At 54.7% G+C, this 13,421-nt stretch overlaps 3 protein-coding genes across 3 annotated transcripts; 1 reads left to right on the forward strand and 2 right to left on the reverse strand.

Annotated features, from left to right (window-relative positions):
- Positions 1 to 568: 568 nt before the first annotated feature.
- J7T55_007429 (uncharacterized protein) lies at positions 569 to 2,378 on the reverse strand (the record flags this gene model as incomplete). The annotated part of the gene is made up of 4 exons (XM_053144190.1): positions 569 to 1,176; positions 1,237 to 1,607; positions 1,659 to 2,180; positions 2,293 to 2,378. The coding sequence occupies 4 exons, from the start codon at positions 2,376 to 2,378 to the stop codon at positions 569 to 571; spliced, it is 1,587 nt and encodes a 528-aa protein (XP_052993119.1).
- A 2,344-nt stretch (positions 2,379 to 4,722) lies between these two features.
- On the forward strand, positions 4,723 to 6,052 carry J7T55_007430 (uncharacterized protein; the record flags this gene model as incomplete). Its single annotated transcript, XM_053144191.1, has 2 exons — positions 4,723 to 4,859; positions 4,942 to 6,052. The coding sequence occupies 2 exons, from the start codon at positions 4,723 to 4,725 to the stop codon at positions 6,050 to 6,052; spliced, it is 1,248 nt and encodes a 415-aa protein (XP_052993120.1).
- Positions 6,053 to 6,954: 902 nt separating this feature from the next.
- Positions 6,955 to 9,469, reverse strand: J7T55_007431 (uncharacterized protein; the record flags this gene model as incomplete). The annotated part of the gene is made up of 3 exons (XM_053144192.1): positions 6,955 to 8,026; positions 8,112 to 9,027; positions 9,127 to 9,469. 3 exons carry the CDS (start codon positions 9,467 to 9,469, stop codon positions 6,955 to 6,957), a joined length of 2,331 nt encoding a protein of 776 aa, XP_052993121.1.
- Between the last annotated feature and the right edge of the window lie 3,952 nt (positions 9,470 to 13,421).

Genomic DNA, 13,421 nt, shown 5'->3' on the forward strand with positions numbered 1-13,421 from the left:
CATTCATTCCTGATTGTATACCTAAGCAAAAAGAGCCTTGTACAAAACCCACCCCATCTGTACGCTACGCAGACTATCCTCGCCCTCGCCCTCGCAGAGGGCAGATACGATAGAAATATCAGGACTCATTTGCCAGCGCACTTCCATGATATGCTTTATTGCGGCCGGTGAGATGGACACAAGCGTGGCTATGGTTTACTCAGTTTTCTCGGATGCTGTGGCCACGATAGAATACAGCATGTGCGTTGCGCTAGTCTCGAAAGCGATCGTGAACGGCAATTGTGAGTCCATTCTCAGATATCGTTAATGCAATGATGAGCGAGCGGTTTCCACCATCCCTGACCTATTTGTTTGACTATAAATGGAACCAACCATATAAAGTCCAATGTTTGAAAGTAACGCCTTCGTCTGCTTCCCATGGATATCCGTGACTTGCGCTCTATTTGCCCATCGTACCGCCAAACCTGTGAGTATGCTCCGTTGTTGAAAACCTGTGGTATCATGAATACAATCCCGTGTGTAACCCATCTCGCCCTGACCGAAGGAGTGGTCAATATTATGCATTAAATCAGTCAACTCCGTCTAATAGCTTGGACAGCTCTTCTTCCGTCGGGGGTGCTCCTTGACTGGCCGCGACAGGGTGGTTCACTGCGATATCCACGGGGGCGTCATGAGCAAGCCCTCCAGGGCCTGCGGTTGCGTCCTTCTCAGCAGACGATGCCTCTGCTTTGGCGGCGGCGGGGATCTCTAGCTTGCGTTCGGGGGCTATAGGCGGATCCTTGGGAGTGTTCGCCCCGGGTGGTCCAGTCGATTGCCAAGCTTGGTCTGCGGTGAGTGCTGGTGCTAAGGGGCTCCCGGCCAACTTCTTTGCTTCCTCCTCCTGTTGTTTCTTTGTTGCTTCCTCTTGTTGTTTCTTCTTCGTTTCTTCATCCTGTTGTTTCTTCTTGGTTTCTTCTTCCTTCTTCTTTGCTGCTTCCTCGTCCTGCTTCTTCTTTTCTTCCTCTTTCTTCTTCGCTTCCTCCTCTTCCTTCTTCTTCTTCGCTTCTTCGGCCTCTTTCTGCTTGCGTTCATCCTGCAACTTCTTCAAGGCTGCTTCTTGAGCTTTTCTCCTGGCTTCTTGTTCGGCCTGCTGCTTAAGTCTCTCCTGTTCCTTCTCTTCGGGTGTGGGGTGGATGACTGAAGATATATCAGTGCTAATTCCCTTGAAAAAAAGACCAGTTGTTATCTAGAACTCACCTCCGTCCTTGGTATCTCCAGCGCACCTCTCACGATCCAGCTTGGCTTTCAAGACGGTGTGTAGCTCAGGGCAGTACTCCAGAATCTTCTTCCTTCTTTCGTGGCTCTCCCAAACCTCGGCAGGTAAGTTATCGCCCATTTCTTGAACGTGGAAGCCCATAGGTTTCTCCATATAGACGTTTTCGACAGCCAGGGCACCTTCCAGACCTGAGGCGACTTTTAACCCAGGCATAATGTACAGGCGCTTGCCAAACCACTCATCCTCCGGCTCGGTGTCGTTGTATCGCGCCTGGAAACCCAGGACTTGCCGAATGGCGGTCACACGACGCAAAGACAGTCCTCCGTTTCCAGCGAAACGGTCAGTTTCCGCTCTGTCAAAAGGTTAGCAAATCGAAGAGCAGCAGGGCTCCGTGGTCTCGTACCTCGGGGCACCGGCCCAGTGCCAGTCGAGCCACTCGTTCAAGCCGACCTCCGAGTTGGCACACATGATACTGTCGTACTCGAATTTCAGGATCCACTCCACACCAGGCAAGAACTCGTCGTAGAAACGCATGTCCGTCAAAGTGCGGTATACCATCTCCTTGGAGGAGATATCCCAAGGCTCGGGGAGGACCATCAGATCTAGCTTGCCGACGACCTGCTGGTGCTTTACTGAAGTGCTCCTGCCCAAAAGGGTGACGCTCTTATCGGAGCCAATAAATAGGAAACGCCAGTCTGGTGGCACAACTGCGATCATGTGTAGCAGTTGGGGCACGAGGTGGGGCATGACCCGCGGCTCGATGATCAGGGCGACCTTGGAGGCATTGTAGGCGGCCCTCGGGTCGTCGGTAGGAGTCCAGTCAACCTTTATGGATGGTATCCTCTGCCTTGCTTCTTCGAGACGGGAGTTTATTTGGGCCTTGATCATGGGCTTGTAATGTGGTAAGAGCGAGGCTACCCACCATCTGAGAGGTGAAGTCAGTACACTATTCCCCGGGCTCGCTCGATGCCGATATGCTTGCTCTCGGGGTCTCTGAACTGTGTGTGCATGGGCAAGGGCCGCGTTGCTGGACTCACGTCAAGGCCAGGGACACCACCAAGAGCAGTCGTGGCTTGGTGAAGGCAAGCGCACCAGGCGAATGAGTGGAAGGAGTGGCAGCCATGGCGAGATGAGAGAAAGCAAGCGATGAAGGAGAGTAGAGAGGATGGTCCAAGAAGATTTGTCTGGTGGTATCTAGGCGTCAAGAAAGCGCGTCACCATTATCGGCGCATGGGCATCGTAGACAGTGGGCGTGGTGTGTCACGCAGGCCAGGTTGTTCACTCGAGTCGTCACAGTGCGGTGCGATGCGATGCTGATGTGATGTTGCTGCTGTGCGATGCGATGCGCAGGGAGGACTTAGACGGGGCTGGTCAAGCTGTCCATTACAACTCACAACACGATGGAGCTAGATCTCAGCTGAAAGAACAGGGGAAAAAACGAACAAAGATCCTAAAGTCGGCGCCATTCGACAGAGGGGGAAAGGGAGGGTTTGGTTAGACGATCGACGGCCTTCTGTCCCGATAGCCTCCCACATGAAATCAAGGGGGGGAAGAGCATTACGCAAGGTGTGCTTGCGTTCTATGTAGACGACGTGCGGGTACCTGGAGGTACATGCAGGATGCACCCCGGCCAGAACCCAATGCCTGGGCTTCGAGGTGGACGACCCTGGAAACGTGGGCGAGATCTCTTGGCTGGAGGGCTGCATTCCCTTTGGTCCCCGCGCACACACACATTCAAACTCAAATACACGGACACACGGACACGCATTCCCCATGGCGGGATGGGAATCCCTTGCATTCATGCATTCGAGAGAAGGGTATTTGTTTACCAGTACCAAGCTCTGGACCCAAATAGACATTTCCAATGTCGTGCATCCATGTACGTCGCCGTCTGGCCCCTTTTCCCTAGAACCACAAGCTGGGCGGAACAAGCTTTCCGGTTCTGCCGACCTGTTTCGAACCGTGCTCTGAATACGCTCACAGCATGCTGTCATCATCTCCACCTTCCAGTAGCTTCTTATCATTTCCTGGCTGAGTGGCTGGCTAAACTGAAGCTATGTTCAAATATGGACTAGAGAGGCAGCGTTCTGGAGGGCTCAGGGCAATCGGAGCAGTGAGACGGAGAGTGGCGCAAAGGGAGAAATCTCACATGCCACGCTCAACCTTCACGCCTAATGCAAGTCTACGCCCGAGTGAGACTTGACGTGCCAAGCCCGTGAGCCGTATCTGCTGTGTTCTTGACAAGCTGCGGGCTGAATGAACTGATGGTCTAGTTGGACTAGATGGCACGATGGTAAGCTCAGCTCAGCCGTTCTCTCTTGTTGTACAGTAAGCCGCCATCTTTTTTTTCATTCACGTCGTGCCTCTCGCGAGCAGCTCACAAGCTGTCGTCTTCATCTCATATCGAGGGAGATGCAATTCAATAGACAGAACTAGACTATACGTTACTCCAGATTCCAGCAGTTGACTAGTCGAATGTTCCTCGATGCCAAGACGGCCGACAGCCTTCGAGTACCGAACCGTGGTATCCAACTGCACATCACATCCCACGTCGGGTCAGCGCAGGGCGGGCTGTGACTGGTCAATGGCTGTGCCCAAGTCACTCCATGTACCTCTTCGGTCGTACTCGATGGCCCTGCCCATGTCTTCCTCTCATGGCCATAACCTTGCACCCAGCCCGAGCCCCAGGGACCTCTCCCTCCCTGCTGCCACCGCCGTGATGGCCATGAATCAGACTTGCCTCCCTAAACCTGCCGTCTGAAATGATTCCAAGTCAAATTTAGCAGCACCTGCACGTTGAAACCCGTCGACGGGACACGACATTCGGCTTCGACATTGATTGCTCTGCCTCTCGGCACTGCCGTGCTACCAAAAAAAACTGTCCTTTCGTGTCATACATTGTTCTGTCCTGTCCTGTCCTCGACCAAGATCAAAAGCTGTCATTCATTTCCACACGCAGTATACACGTACACAGCACGCACGCACGCACGCACGCACTCTTGCCGTTAGCCATCATCCCATCCATCGAACAAAAGAAAAACGGACGATTACGAGTCCTGCGTTCGAGTCTGCCGACCAGTCCAGTCAGTCCGGACCCGCTCTCCCACCTACCTAGACTTAGACGGCCGGGGCAGGGGTGGCGAGACGACATAGATAGGCTGCTTGCGCGGCCCCCTAACCACCGCAGCCTGCACAGCACTGGCATTGAAACGTGCGCCTCTTTTTGGCGTGTCGACTTGGAAATTGCTCCACGTCAGACTCAGACCTCAGAGTCACTGTCAATTTAACTTCGCCCAGCGGCTGTCGTGTTTAACAAAAAGGCCCCGCGCCCGGCCTGACGAGTCGTGCCATCCGATCACATCTACCGTTGCGCGGGTTTGACCAGGGGGGTGGACGATCTTGCTCACCTCTCATTGCGCCCGCTATTTGAGAGTGGCCGAACTGGCCCTCTTCGATTCTCACCCAACATGTCGCTCAAGCAGACGTATGATGCGGACGATGTGGATTTTGGCGAGGTCTGGGACAAGATGAAAAGAGTAGCATTCAAGATCTGGTCAAGGACGACGAGGCGCGTCCGCTTTGTAGTTGTACTCTTGTCCTTCCTGTAAGTCTCTCACCATCGTATCAATTTTTACCGGGCGCCAAAGCTTGTGCACGCACGCTGCTTGTCTAACCCTGATGTGCAGTATCATCACCACAGTCGTCTCGAGAGATTTCATGCAAAATGTCGCTCTCGACGACTACATCACCGTGCCAAAAGTCTCACTCCAATACGCCTCTGAGCAGAGGACACCCTTTAACGAGTCCAAAGTCGCTCTTCTCATCGAGAACCGCGCCAATCCCATCTTGTCCCCTCTCATGTTGCACTTCATATCCGTCGTGCCTCCTGACTGGCGTTTCCGCTTCATGGGCTCTGTCGAGTCTGTCGAGCACCTGAACAAGTCTGTCGCCATCCGCGAGCAGGTCAACCTCGGCAAGCTCGACCTGACCTACATCCCGTCCAACATGTCCGTGTCCTCTCAGGAGGAGATATCCCGCTTTCTGACTACCCTATGGCTGTACGAGACGGTCCTGGCACCCGCCGAATGGCTGCTCATCTTCCAGACCGATTCCATCCTGTGCGCCAACTCCCAGCTGAACCTCAACGACTTCCTCGACTACGACTGGATCGGCGCCCCCTGGAACCCGGGCTCCAGGTTCGGCGGCAACGGCGGCCTCTCCATCCGCCGCGTGAGCGCCATCGTCGACGTGCTGAGGTCCCAGGCCCGCGCCGACTTCTCTGAGGCCGAGGACGTCTGGCTCACGGAGCGCCTGGGCCACCGGCCCAACGCCCGGATGGCCAACTCGACCGTGTCGCTCACCTTCAGCGGGGAGATGCACACCGGCAAGCCGACGCACCTGTCGTCGGACAAGGAGACGGCGCAGTACAACTCGACGCTCGAGGCCGCCGAGGCGGGCGAGCTGGTCAAGGGCATCGACGACTGGCGCGAGGGCTTCTACGAGCCCATGGGCTACCACACCGGTGGCGGCGGCTCGTACCTGCACAGCCAGATCTGGGGCAGCCCGCGCCTCCGGAAGCACATCTGGGACTACTGCCCCGAGGTCAAGATGACCATCGCCATGGACGCCGCCAAGTACGTGCCCGGCAGCTGCGGCGCCTACTGGAAGAGGGATGTCCTAGGCAACGACTACAGCATGGACCCGACCGGCTCCCTCGAGGCGGACCTGGGCTACGGCACCGAGATCATCGACGGCGAGGAGTACCCGCTTCTACCGGACGGCCTTGTGCCATTCTGATCCTCCGATACCAGACATATCTATGTTTGATATATGTTGAACAATTATTCAAGTTTCGGGTTTCATGTTGGGTCTATGGTGTAAAGGCGTTGGTAGGCAGGTTTGTTTGAAAGGTCAATCTCATGGGTATACACGAGACGGAACGGCATAGATGGAGAAAGTGTCTGGATAAACTGGTCGGTGAGCTTGATATCCCTGGGCAAGCATACTGGAATTTTTAAAAGGCGTTGTATTTGAGGGCCTCAACGACATGTAGAGAATGGCCGACACAATTCCACCATGTTGACTACTGCTTGAACATTCGCTGCGGCCCCTGTCTATGTCTCCTCGGTCCCAACGCTCTCTGGCAATCGTCACGGATCCGGGCAGGTCTGCAGGAGAATAAGCCACCGTACCCAAGAACACTGACCGGTCTGCTTCTCCAGGCAGAGCCGCCTTACGTATGAGGCTGTGGATGCAAGGTGCGCCTTTTTCCCCCCAGCCTGGGGCACATCATGCATCGAAGGACGAGGCCGTCACCCCGTACGGTGAGTCAATCTGTGTGCGTGCTGTTCACTCACTGCGCAACGGTTCAAGCTCGACACAGTAGGCAAATGCTTTTTTTCTTATTCTGTCTCTTTTTTTAGAGCCGCATGACAGCGTCTCGTCACATTCCCATCACAATACATGACCCCCACGAACCCGTCACCCAAGTCGGTAGGTACACCACAGACAGCGAATGCGATTGATGTATGTACGTATGTACGTCTGACACTCGACAGCCCAGCGTCCAGCGCCTGCCCGCCTGCCTCTATTTACCCAAGATCCCTGCCCCCGTTACCCGTTTATGTACATAGTGAGTGTGTGTGTATGTGGTCTGGTGTGAGCTGATGTGATCTGGCCCGATCTGTCTATCTGTCTATCTACTGCGAATCCATGTTCAGGAAATTGGAAACCATGTCTTCCGCCTCGGTGTTGAAGAAGCTGGCCCTGCCCATCACCGCTTCGCGCTGCTCCTCGGCCTGGATGAACTGGTTGAGCAGGCGTGTGTTGGATGACGCCTGGGAGATGCCCTCCTGCCCGTACTCGTCGCCGCCGCCACCCATCTGATCCCCTGGCTGGGTGCTCTGTGTTGGGGGCGCATTACCAATGCCGGTGTTGGATGCTGTCCCATAGGCTGAGTCGGACGGTGCCGGTTTGGCCTGGCCGTCGAGTGACTCATAGTGGTGGGTGGTGGTGATGGGGCTGGTGCGGTGGATGGTTGACATACTGTCTGACCTTCTTGCAACAGAAGGGTCGTAATTAGCCATGACGCTCTCGGTGTCCAGGTTGAAGCCCATCTGGTCCCTGTAATTGACCGGCCGCCTGTGAACGCCTCCCATGAGGTCACGCGGCTCTCTAGAGCCACCTCTTTCTGCCATGGAATGGCGTTGTTGTGAGCCAACCTCAAATGCATAGTGCCCCATTGGTTGGGTTGGCTGAGTGGCCGTGGCGGCCGAAGATGACATCAATGCTTGTGACATTGTCTCTTGCTGACTGGGTACGGTTCGTGGGATGGCTTGCAAGCTTCGTGGCTGCAACATTCTCTCAAGAGCTGCGACTCTCGCCATGAGAGCATTATGCTCGCTCCGGCTGACCACATCGCTCCTAGGGATTTGTGGTTGCGCTCTGGTGGTATTCACAGGCATGGTGTCGTCAGGATCGCCTTCTGCGTCTGGAACATCGTCAAAGTCGCTGTCATCGGATCCAGCATCCTCAGCGGAACTCCGCGGCAGCATTGAGTCAATCTGACAAAATGTTTTGCGGAGGATGCCATACTTTTCCCTCTTTGAACGCGAAGCAATCTCACAATTGGCGTTGAAGTGATTCTCGAAGGCTTCAGGGTCCGAAAAGGTTCGCCAGCATCTCTTGCACAAGCCAGCAGCAGGGTGGCCGTGCTCGTTGTTCTCGAGACCAAAAGATGAAATGCTCTTTCGACCATTGTCCACGTCCAAGCTGTGAGCTGGTCGACCTAAGTGACGCCTTCGTTTAGACATTAGCAGGGGAGCCTCACATCGGACCGGAAAGAGATAGTACTTACACCACTGTAGAGATATTGTCGTGTGCTGTGTGGCAGCTGTAATATTTCTGATCATAGCCCATATCGTAGATTTCTGGGTGTTCAGCTCGGAAAGGGCAGATCATTCTGGGGTCTCCCGTTTCATCTACCTTCCCACCAGGAGCCTTGTTCCGCTTGTTCGGTGGCTCTCCGTCCCCTTCGCTACCATCAGATTCCCTAGAGAACCTGACTGACCGTTTCCCCGGCTGTTTGAACTGCCCAAGGTTGCCAGAACGCAGGCCTCGACTTGCAGAAAAGCCACTCCCGGGGTCTGATTCGACATCTTGTGGTGTTACACCATCTCTTGTGGCCCAAGGGCACTGGTTCATGAACGGGCTTGGTTCTGAAAGAGGAGTCAAGACCTGGGTTTTGACGATCGGACTCGCCTGTGGTGTCAACACGGTAGGCGGAGCCTTGAGTAAGTCCTCGGCGCCAGATGCTGCCTCTGATGTGACTGACTTCACTGCGACGTCATCATCCTGAGCAGACCTATTGTATAGCTGCGGATCGACCGGAATCTTGAGCCATTCGTCATCACCTTGATAGCCAGCAGCATATGTCTGGGAGAACTGTTCCAGGAAGTTCTCATTGTTCCTCAGCCTCGTCACTGGGGAGGTCCAGGGAATGTAAACATCAGCTCCATAAGGAATTGACCCGTCATATACCGTTGACGCAGGAGAATTGTGTGGTGCCATTGGGCTGGGTGATACGGTCAAACCTGGAACAGTCCGGATTGTCAAGCTGCTTCCTGGGTGGATGACCTGATTGCTGACGTCGCTAGTCAAGACGGGGCGTTGAGAGGTCCCCTCATCCTTATGTCCAAGCCTGCTGCGAACATACTCCCAGCCGTGCGACTTTTCCATGTGCTGCTTGCAGTTGGACTCCCGCTTGGAGGTGTCTGTTCGACGATTGATGGTTAGTACTTATCTTCAAGGTTGGTCTCCGAGGTATCAAGACACGTTTGCCCAGAGAACGACAAGGTGGGTAATTGACGTACATGTGCAGGGAGGAAATAAGCAGGAGTATGTCCTCGGCTCCATCGAGTGTTTGTCATTGCGGTGACGGTCCAGTTCCTTCTCCGTTGGCCAACCGAGCAGGTGGTACTTGCAAGCCTCGATGGGGCACTTGAACGGCCGGGTGTGGGCTTTGGAATGTTTGTTCAGGTCGCATAGTCGAGGATACTGTTTGCCACAAAGCTGACACAAATGGGGCCCATCAGATCCTTCCAGGTCCCGCATGGGCGAGGACGTCAGGTCCTGGGCCGATGTGTTTGCTGGGTCGTTGTGATGCGCAACAAGTCCCCATTGAGGCTCTGATGTTGGAGCAAAGGAACGATTCATGTCAGATTAGCTGACAAGGGGTGGATATGGTCCTTGAGGCTAAAGGCGGGACAGGCAACGATGATCTCTCGCCCCTAGTAACTATGTGTATAGACTAGGTGGACAACTGTTAGGTATGAGATGGGACGTCCGTCTTACTAGGATCCAGACAAGATTCGGTCGGTCCGAGTAAGAAGGAATTGAGCAATCAGAACGCGGCCCCCCAAGTGCAAAAAACAGGACAATGGCGAGGGGAGGAAAGGGAAGCTTGCTGGTGATAAATTGGGCAAAATCGACGGTGGGTTCGCGGTGGCTTTGAGTAATGGAGGATGAGAGGAAGCAGACAGCCCCAGAAGTCGGCGAGCCAGGCAGCAGAATTCACAGCCTCGAGACGTATTTAGCTTGTGCTGTCGAGTTATAGTCGGCTACATGAGGTCAGGTCGTGTCAGATCTGGTTCAGGTGTGCCAATATGCCAATGTGGTAGCCTTGGACTGGCGGCATCGTCTATTATATGAACTGCTACCATGGGGATGGGTGTATTAGGGAGGGCATGGACGGTTGGTATGGGCTGTCAGTCATAGCCATCGCCATAGCAGAATATGTGAATAGGCAGGCCTCAGGATGGGCAGGGCGCGCAGGACGGGGCAGGCCATGTTTCGAGACCCGACTGCATGCTGCTCATGCTGCTGCGATAGCATCCCCATTGACGGCGCAGTGAAGCTGGATGCAGCCCGCGTGGCTGAGTATCCATCTGGGTACGATGGTACACTGGTACGTTGGTACCCAGGCGAATGCGGCCTGCTGCCGCGCCGGCAGCAGTTGAAGGTCAATTGCTCGAGAGGAGGAGACGATGCGACGGTCTAGGTGGGGGTGAGCGTATGAGGTCAGTCAGTCAGTATCCCAGCATGAGCTGCAGTAAGAGACAGAGAGGGTCTGGGTGTGTTAGGTAAGCCATGGCGGGAGGTCTCCAACGATGGCAGCACGGGCCACACAGGGATACAGCGTCTAATCAGGCATGGACGGTGAGGCTTTGCTGCATGTGGGATGCATGCAGTGCAGTCTACACCCCTCCTCGAGCCCTCCTCTCTCTCACCTTGACCACCTTGACCATGGACCACGGCCACAACATCCGGCCCATTCTGAGGCCCAGGTGTGTGTTGGAACCGTTCTGCCGGGCCCGGGCTCCCCAGACTAGCCATTCACAAGCCTCGCTTCCTCGACTCAGCCAGCATCGTGGCCGCCAACTGCATGACACCAGAAAAGGCTGCTCTGCCAGTCTGCATCGTACCAAAACCTTACTTTTCCACATGGACTGCTAAGCGCAGACGCGGGACACCCACTGCGACACAGCACCAGACCAGAGTGTGATCAGCTCAGGTCAAAGATGGCGCTGCAAGAACCAGGACCGGCTCTAGACGTATGCCTGGCCAGCAACTATGTATGGTACACATGTATGGTACATGCACATCGATCGCGAGGCAGAATCATCGGCAGACTATCTGGGCTTCTACCTAACTACGGGCCGTGAGATACGGATGGAACGCAGCACATCCGCCCTTCAGCTATGACGTCCAGCTCGCATATTGCTGCATTGTTTGATTTGACGTGAACAATGCGGACGCATTCCCCATGGCGACTGTTCTTTCTCTCGAGTTTGGAATTGAGCACGGTGTCTGCTCGCCGGTAGTACCGTCGTCGAGCAGTCATCTCGATCGGCATCTGCCCCAAGCTTTGGACCAGATCCAATCCCCATCGGGAGCCCACCACAGGGCTGACTATTAAGGCACAGACAGCATAAGCAGAGCAGGCCCCCCTACCCCCGTCTTCCGGCTCAATTAGGTTTGCAGAAACCAACGCCAGCTTATGCTCACCAACAGGTATCGTGGGGTGTATCTGGAGACCGTTCCACCCTGCAATCCCCACCGTCTTGGGGTGTCCAGTACGAGCAGGACTAACTCGATGGCCTTCATGTGACCCAACGCGGATGTGACATCGATTGCTGATGCCTCACGGCCCCCCGGAAGCCGGCCAATGTGTGCAGGCAGGGACTCAATCATACTTAACAGGATCATCGATGCCATCACCAACACTCGCTGATGAGCCGTGTGCCATGCGGCCTCCGGGCGTGGGCTTAGGGTTCCGTCCGGACTAAAGCGGGTCCCTTGGCGGGCCGCCGAAACTGGCCACCGGCCCATAAAGGCGACCAAGTGCCGCAAAAGATTTTTCTAGGCTGTTACCAAGGCTTACGACACAAACAATCCCTACAGTCGTTGCAACCTGGCTGCTCAGGTCTCCGTCATTGCCGGGCCTCCTGAAACGAGGCGGCACCTTGGGAGAATGCTTCCTCATTGTTCGAGATGCGAGAGAGGATTCTGTCGAGTTGCACTTTGTGGAACCATGTTCTGCCGAGGTGCCCCCACCCCGGCGACCCGGAATGAGGGGAGGGTCTGCAGTCGTATGGCTACGACTTCTCGTGGCTGGAATTATGAGCCGGGACTATGTGGGACACTCGAAGCACTCTTCGCTCAAATCGTTACATTGCTTCCTGACCGAGTCCCAGCCAGACACTCGGTTACGATGATTAACCAAGGCCGATCGTGTAGGCCCCACAAGGAGCAGTCACGAAGCCTGGGATGCCTGATGCAACCGCACATTGTCCTCGTTTTCAGTCACCGGGTTGCTCAACTGTGCTGCTGCGGTGTTTGGATGTGGTCACAACCATAAGGACTCGTTGATATCGCCGGCTCTGCCGTCCCTCCAGGGCCACTCCTTGCCTTCGGAAGAGGTCACGGAGCCGAGACCGTGGGGCCGCTCCAGGTGGTCCGCCAGCGATCTTTTTTCTACTTGTGTTTTAGCAAACACGGTTCAGAGTAGAGACTTCGCCACCTCAATGGAGATTGGCCTTTTGTGTCGTGGCTGAAAGCCAGTGGACGAGGCCGGGAATTCTCAGCAAGTCGAGTGGAGTCTTGACATTGCGCCTCTGGAGCATTTGAGGCTCCAACGTCCTCTTGCAAGCAACCACTCTGTGCAGACAAATTACGTGCTCAAGTGAGCCAGAAGCTTCGTCGCCATGGGGGCCAAAATTAATGTGGACTCAACGTGCATCAACGGCGACTCACACAAGCTCGGATCACCTGTTCGTGTGGCTCATAGGGCTGACTGACAGCTCGAGAGGTGTTGGTGGACGACCTTGCCGGACAGGGTTTCGAAGGCCAGTGCCTCATTGTAGCTCGCCGACAACGTGAGCAATGCGAACAATGCATTTGAAGGCGGATGCCAGCGTATCGCTCGTCTGGAAAATGCCGCGTCTGCCTCAATCACTCAGCCTCAGTTGTGTGCTGCCTTCGCTAGGCCATGTAAATAGCCTCAACGAGTCTCGCGGGAATCTACCGGACGATATTTTTTGACTCATGCTCATTGAAAACAATACGGATTGCGAAATCCCATGTATCTGGTATGCTCTGAGATAGCTGCCAGCGGCCATCAGTGCCCCTCGAGACTTGGTCGCACGGGACCTCTGGATCCCAGATCTTGGACATTTCTTGTGAGTCATCACACCAATTCTCCCTACCTTGTGACGAGAATGCCCCAAGTTTCAGTGACTTAAGCCCTTCAAACGTGAGTTTTCGTGACTCACCAGAAGTAGCAGCGTGTGCTGGAAGATATTGAGGAGGTAGAATGTCCTAAGACCGACAGGACTATTTTTAGACACTCGTATCTTGCCACAATTCATCTACGCTATCTCATGAATTATTATTGCCAAGGAGGCTACACAGCAAAAGTTCGTCGAGCAAGAACACCCAGGATCAGATGCAAGAGCGTAGTTTCTTGGTTGCAGATTCATTACCTGTCTTCACCTGTTCTTCGGGGTGCCAGATCTTTATGTCCTGATCAAATTATAAGCGTAGTCAACACGGCGTCTTCTATGAAAAGCCCAACAGAGTCTTCAATTCCGACATGAACATAAGCATA

Source organism: Diaporthe amygdali, assembly GCF_026229845.1.
Source record: "Diaporthe amygdali strain CAA958 chromosome Unknown NODE_16_length_960263_cov_65_539585, whole genome shotgun sequence".
NCBI lineage: Eukaryota > Fungi > Ascomycota > Sordariomycetes > Diaporthales > Diaporthaceae > Diaporthe > Diaporthe amygdali.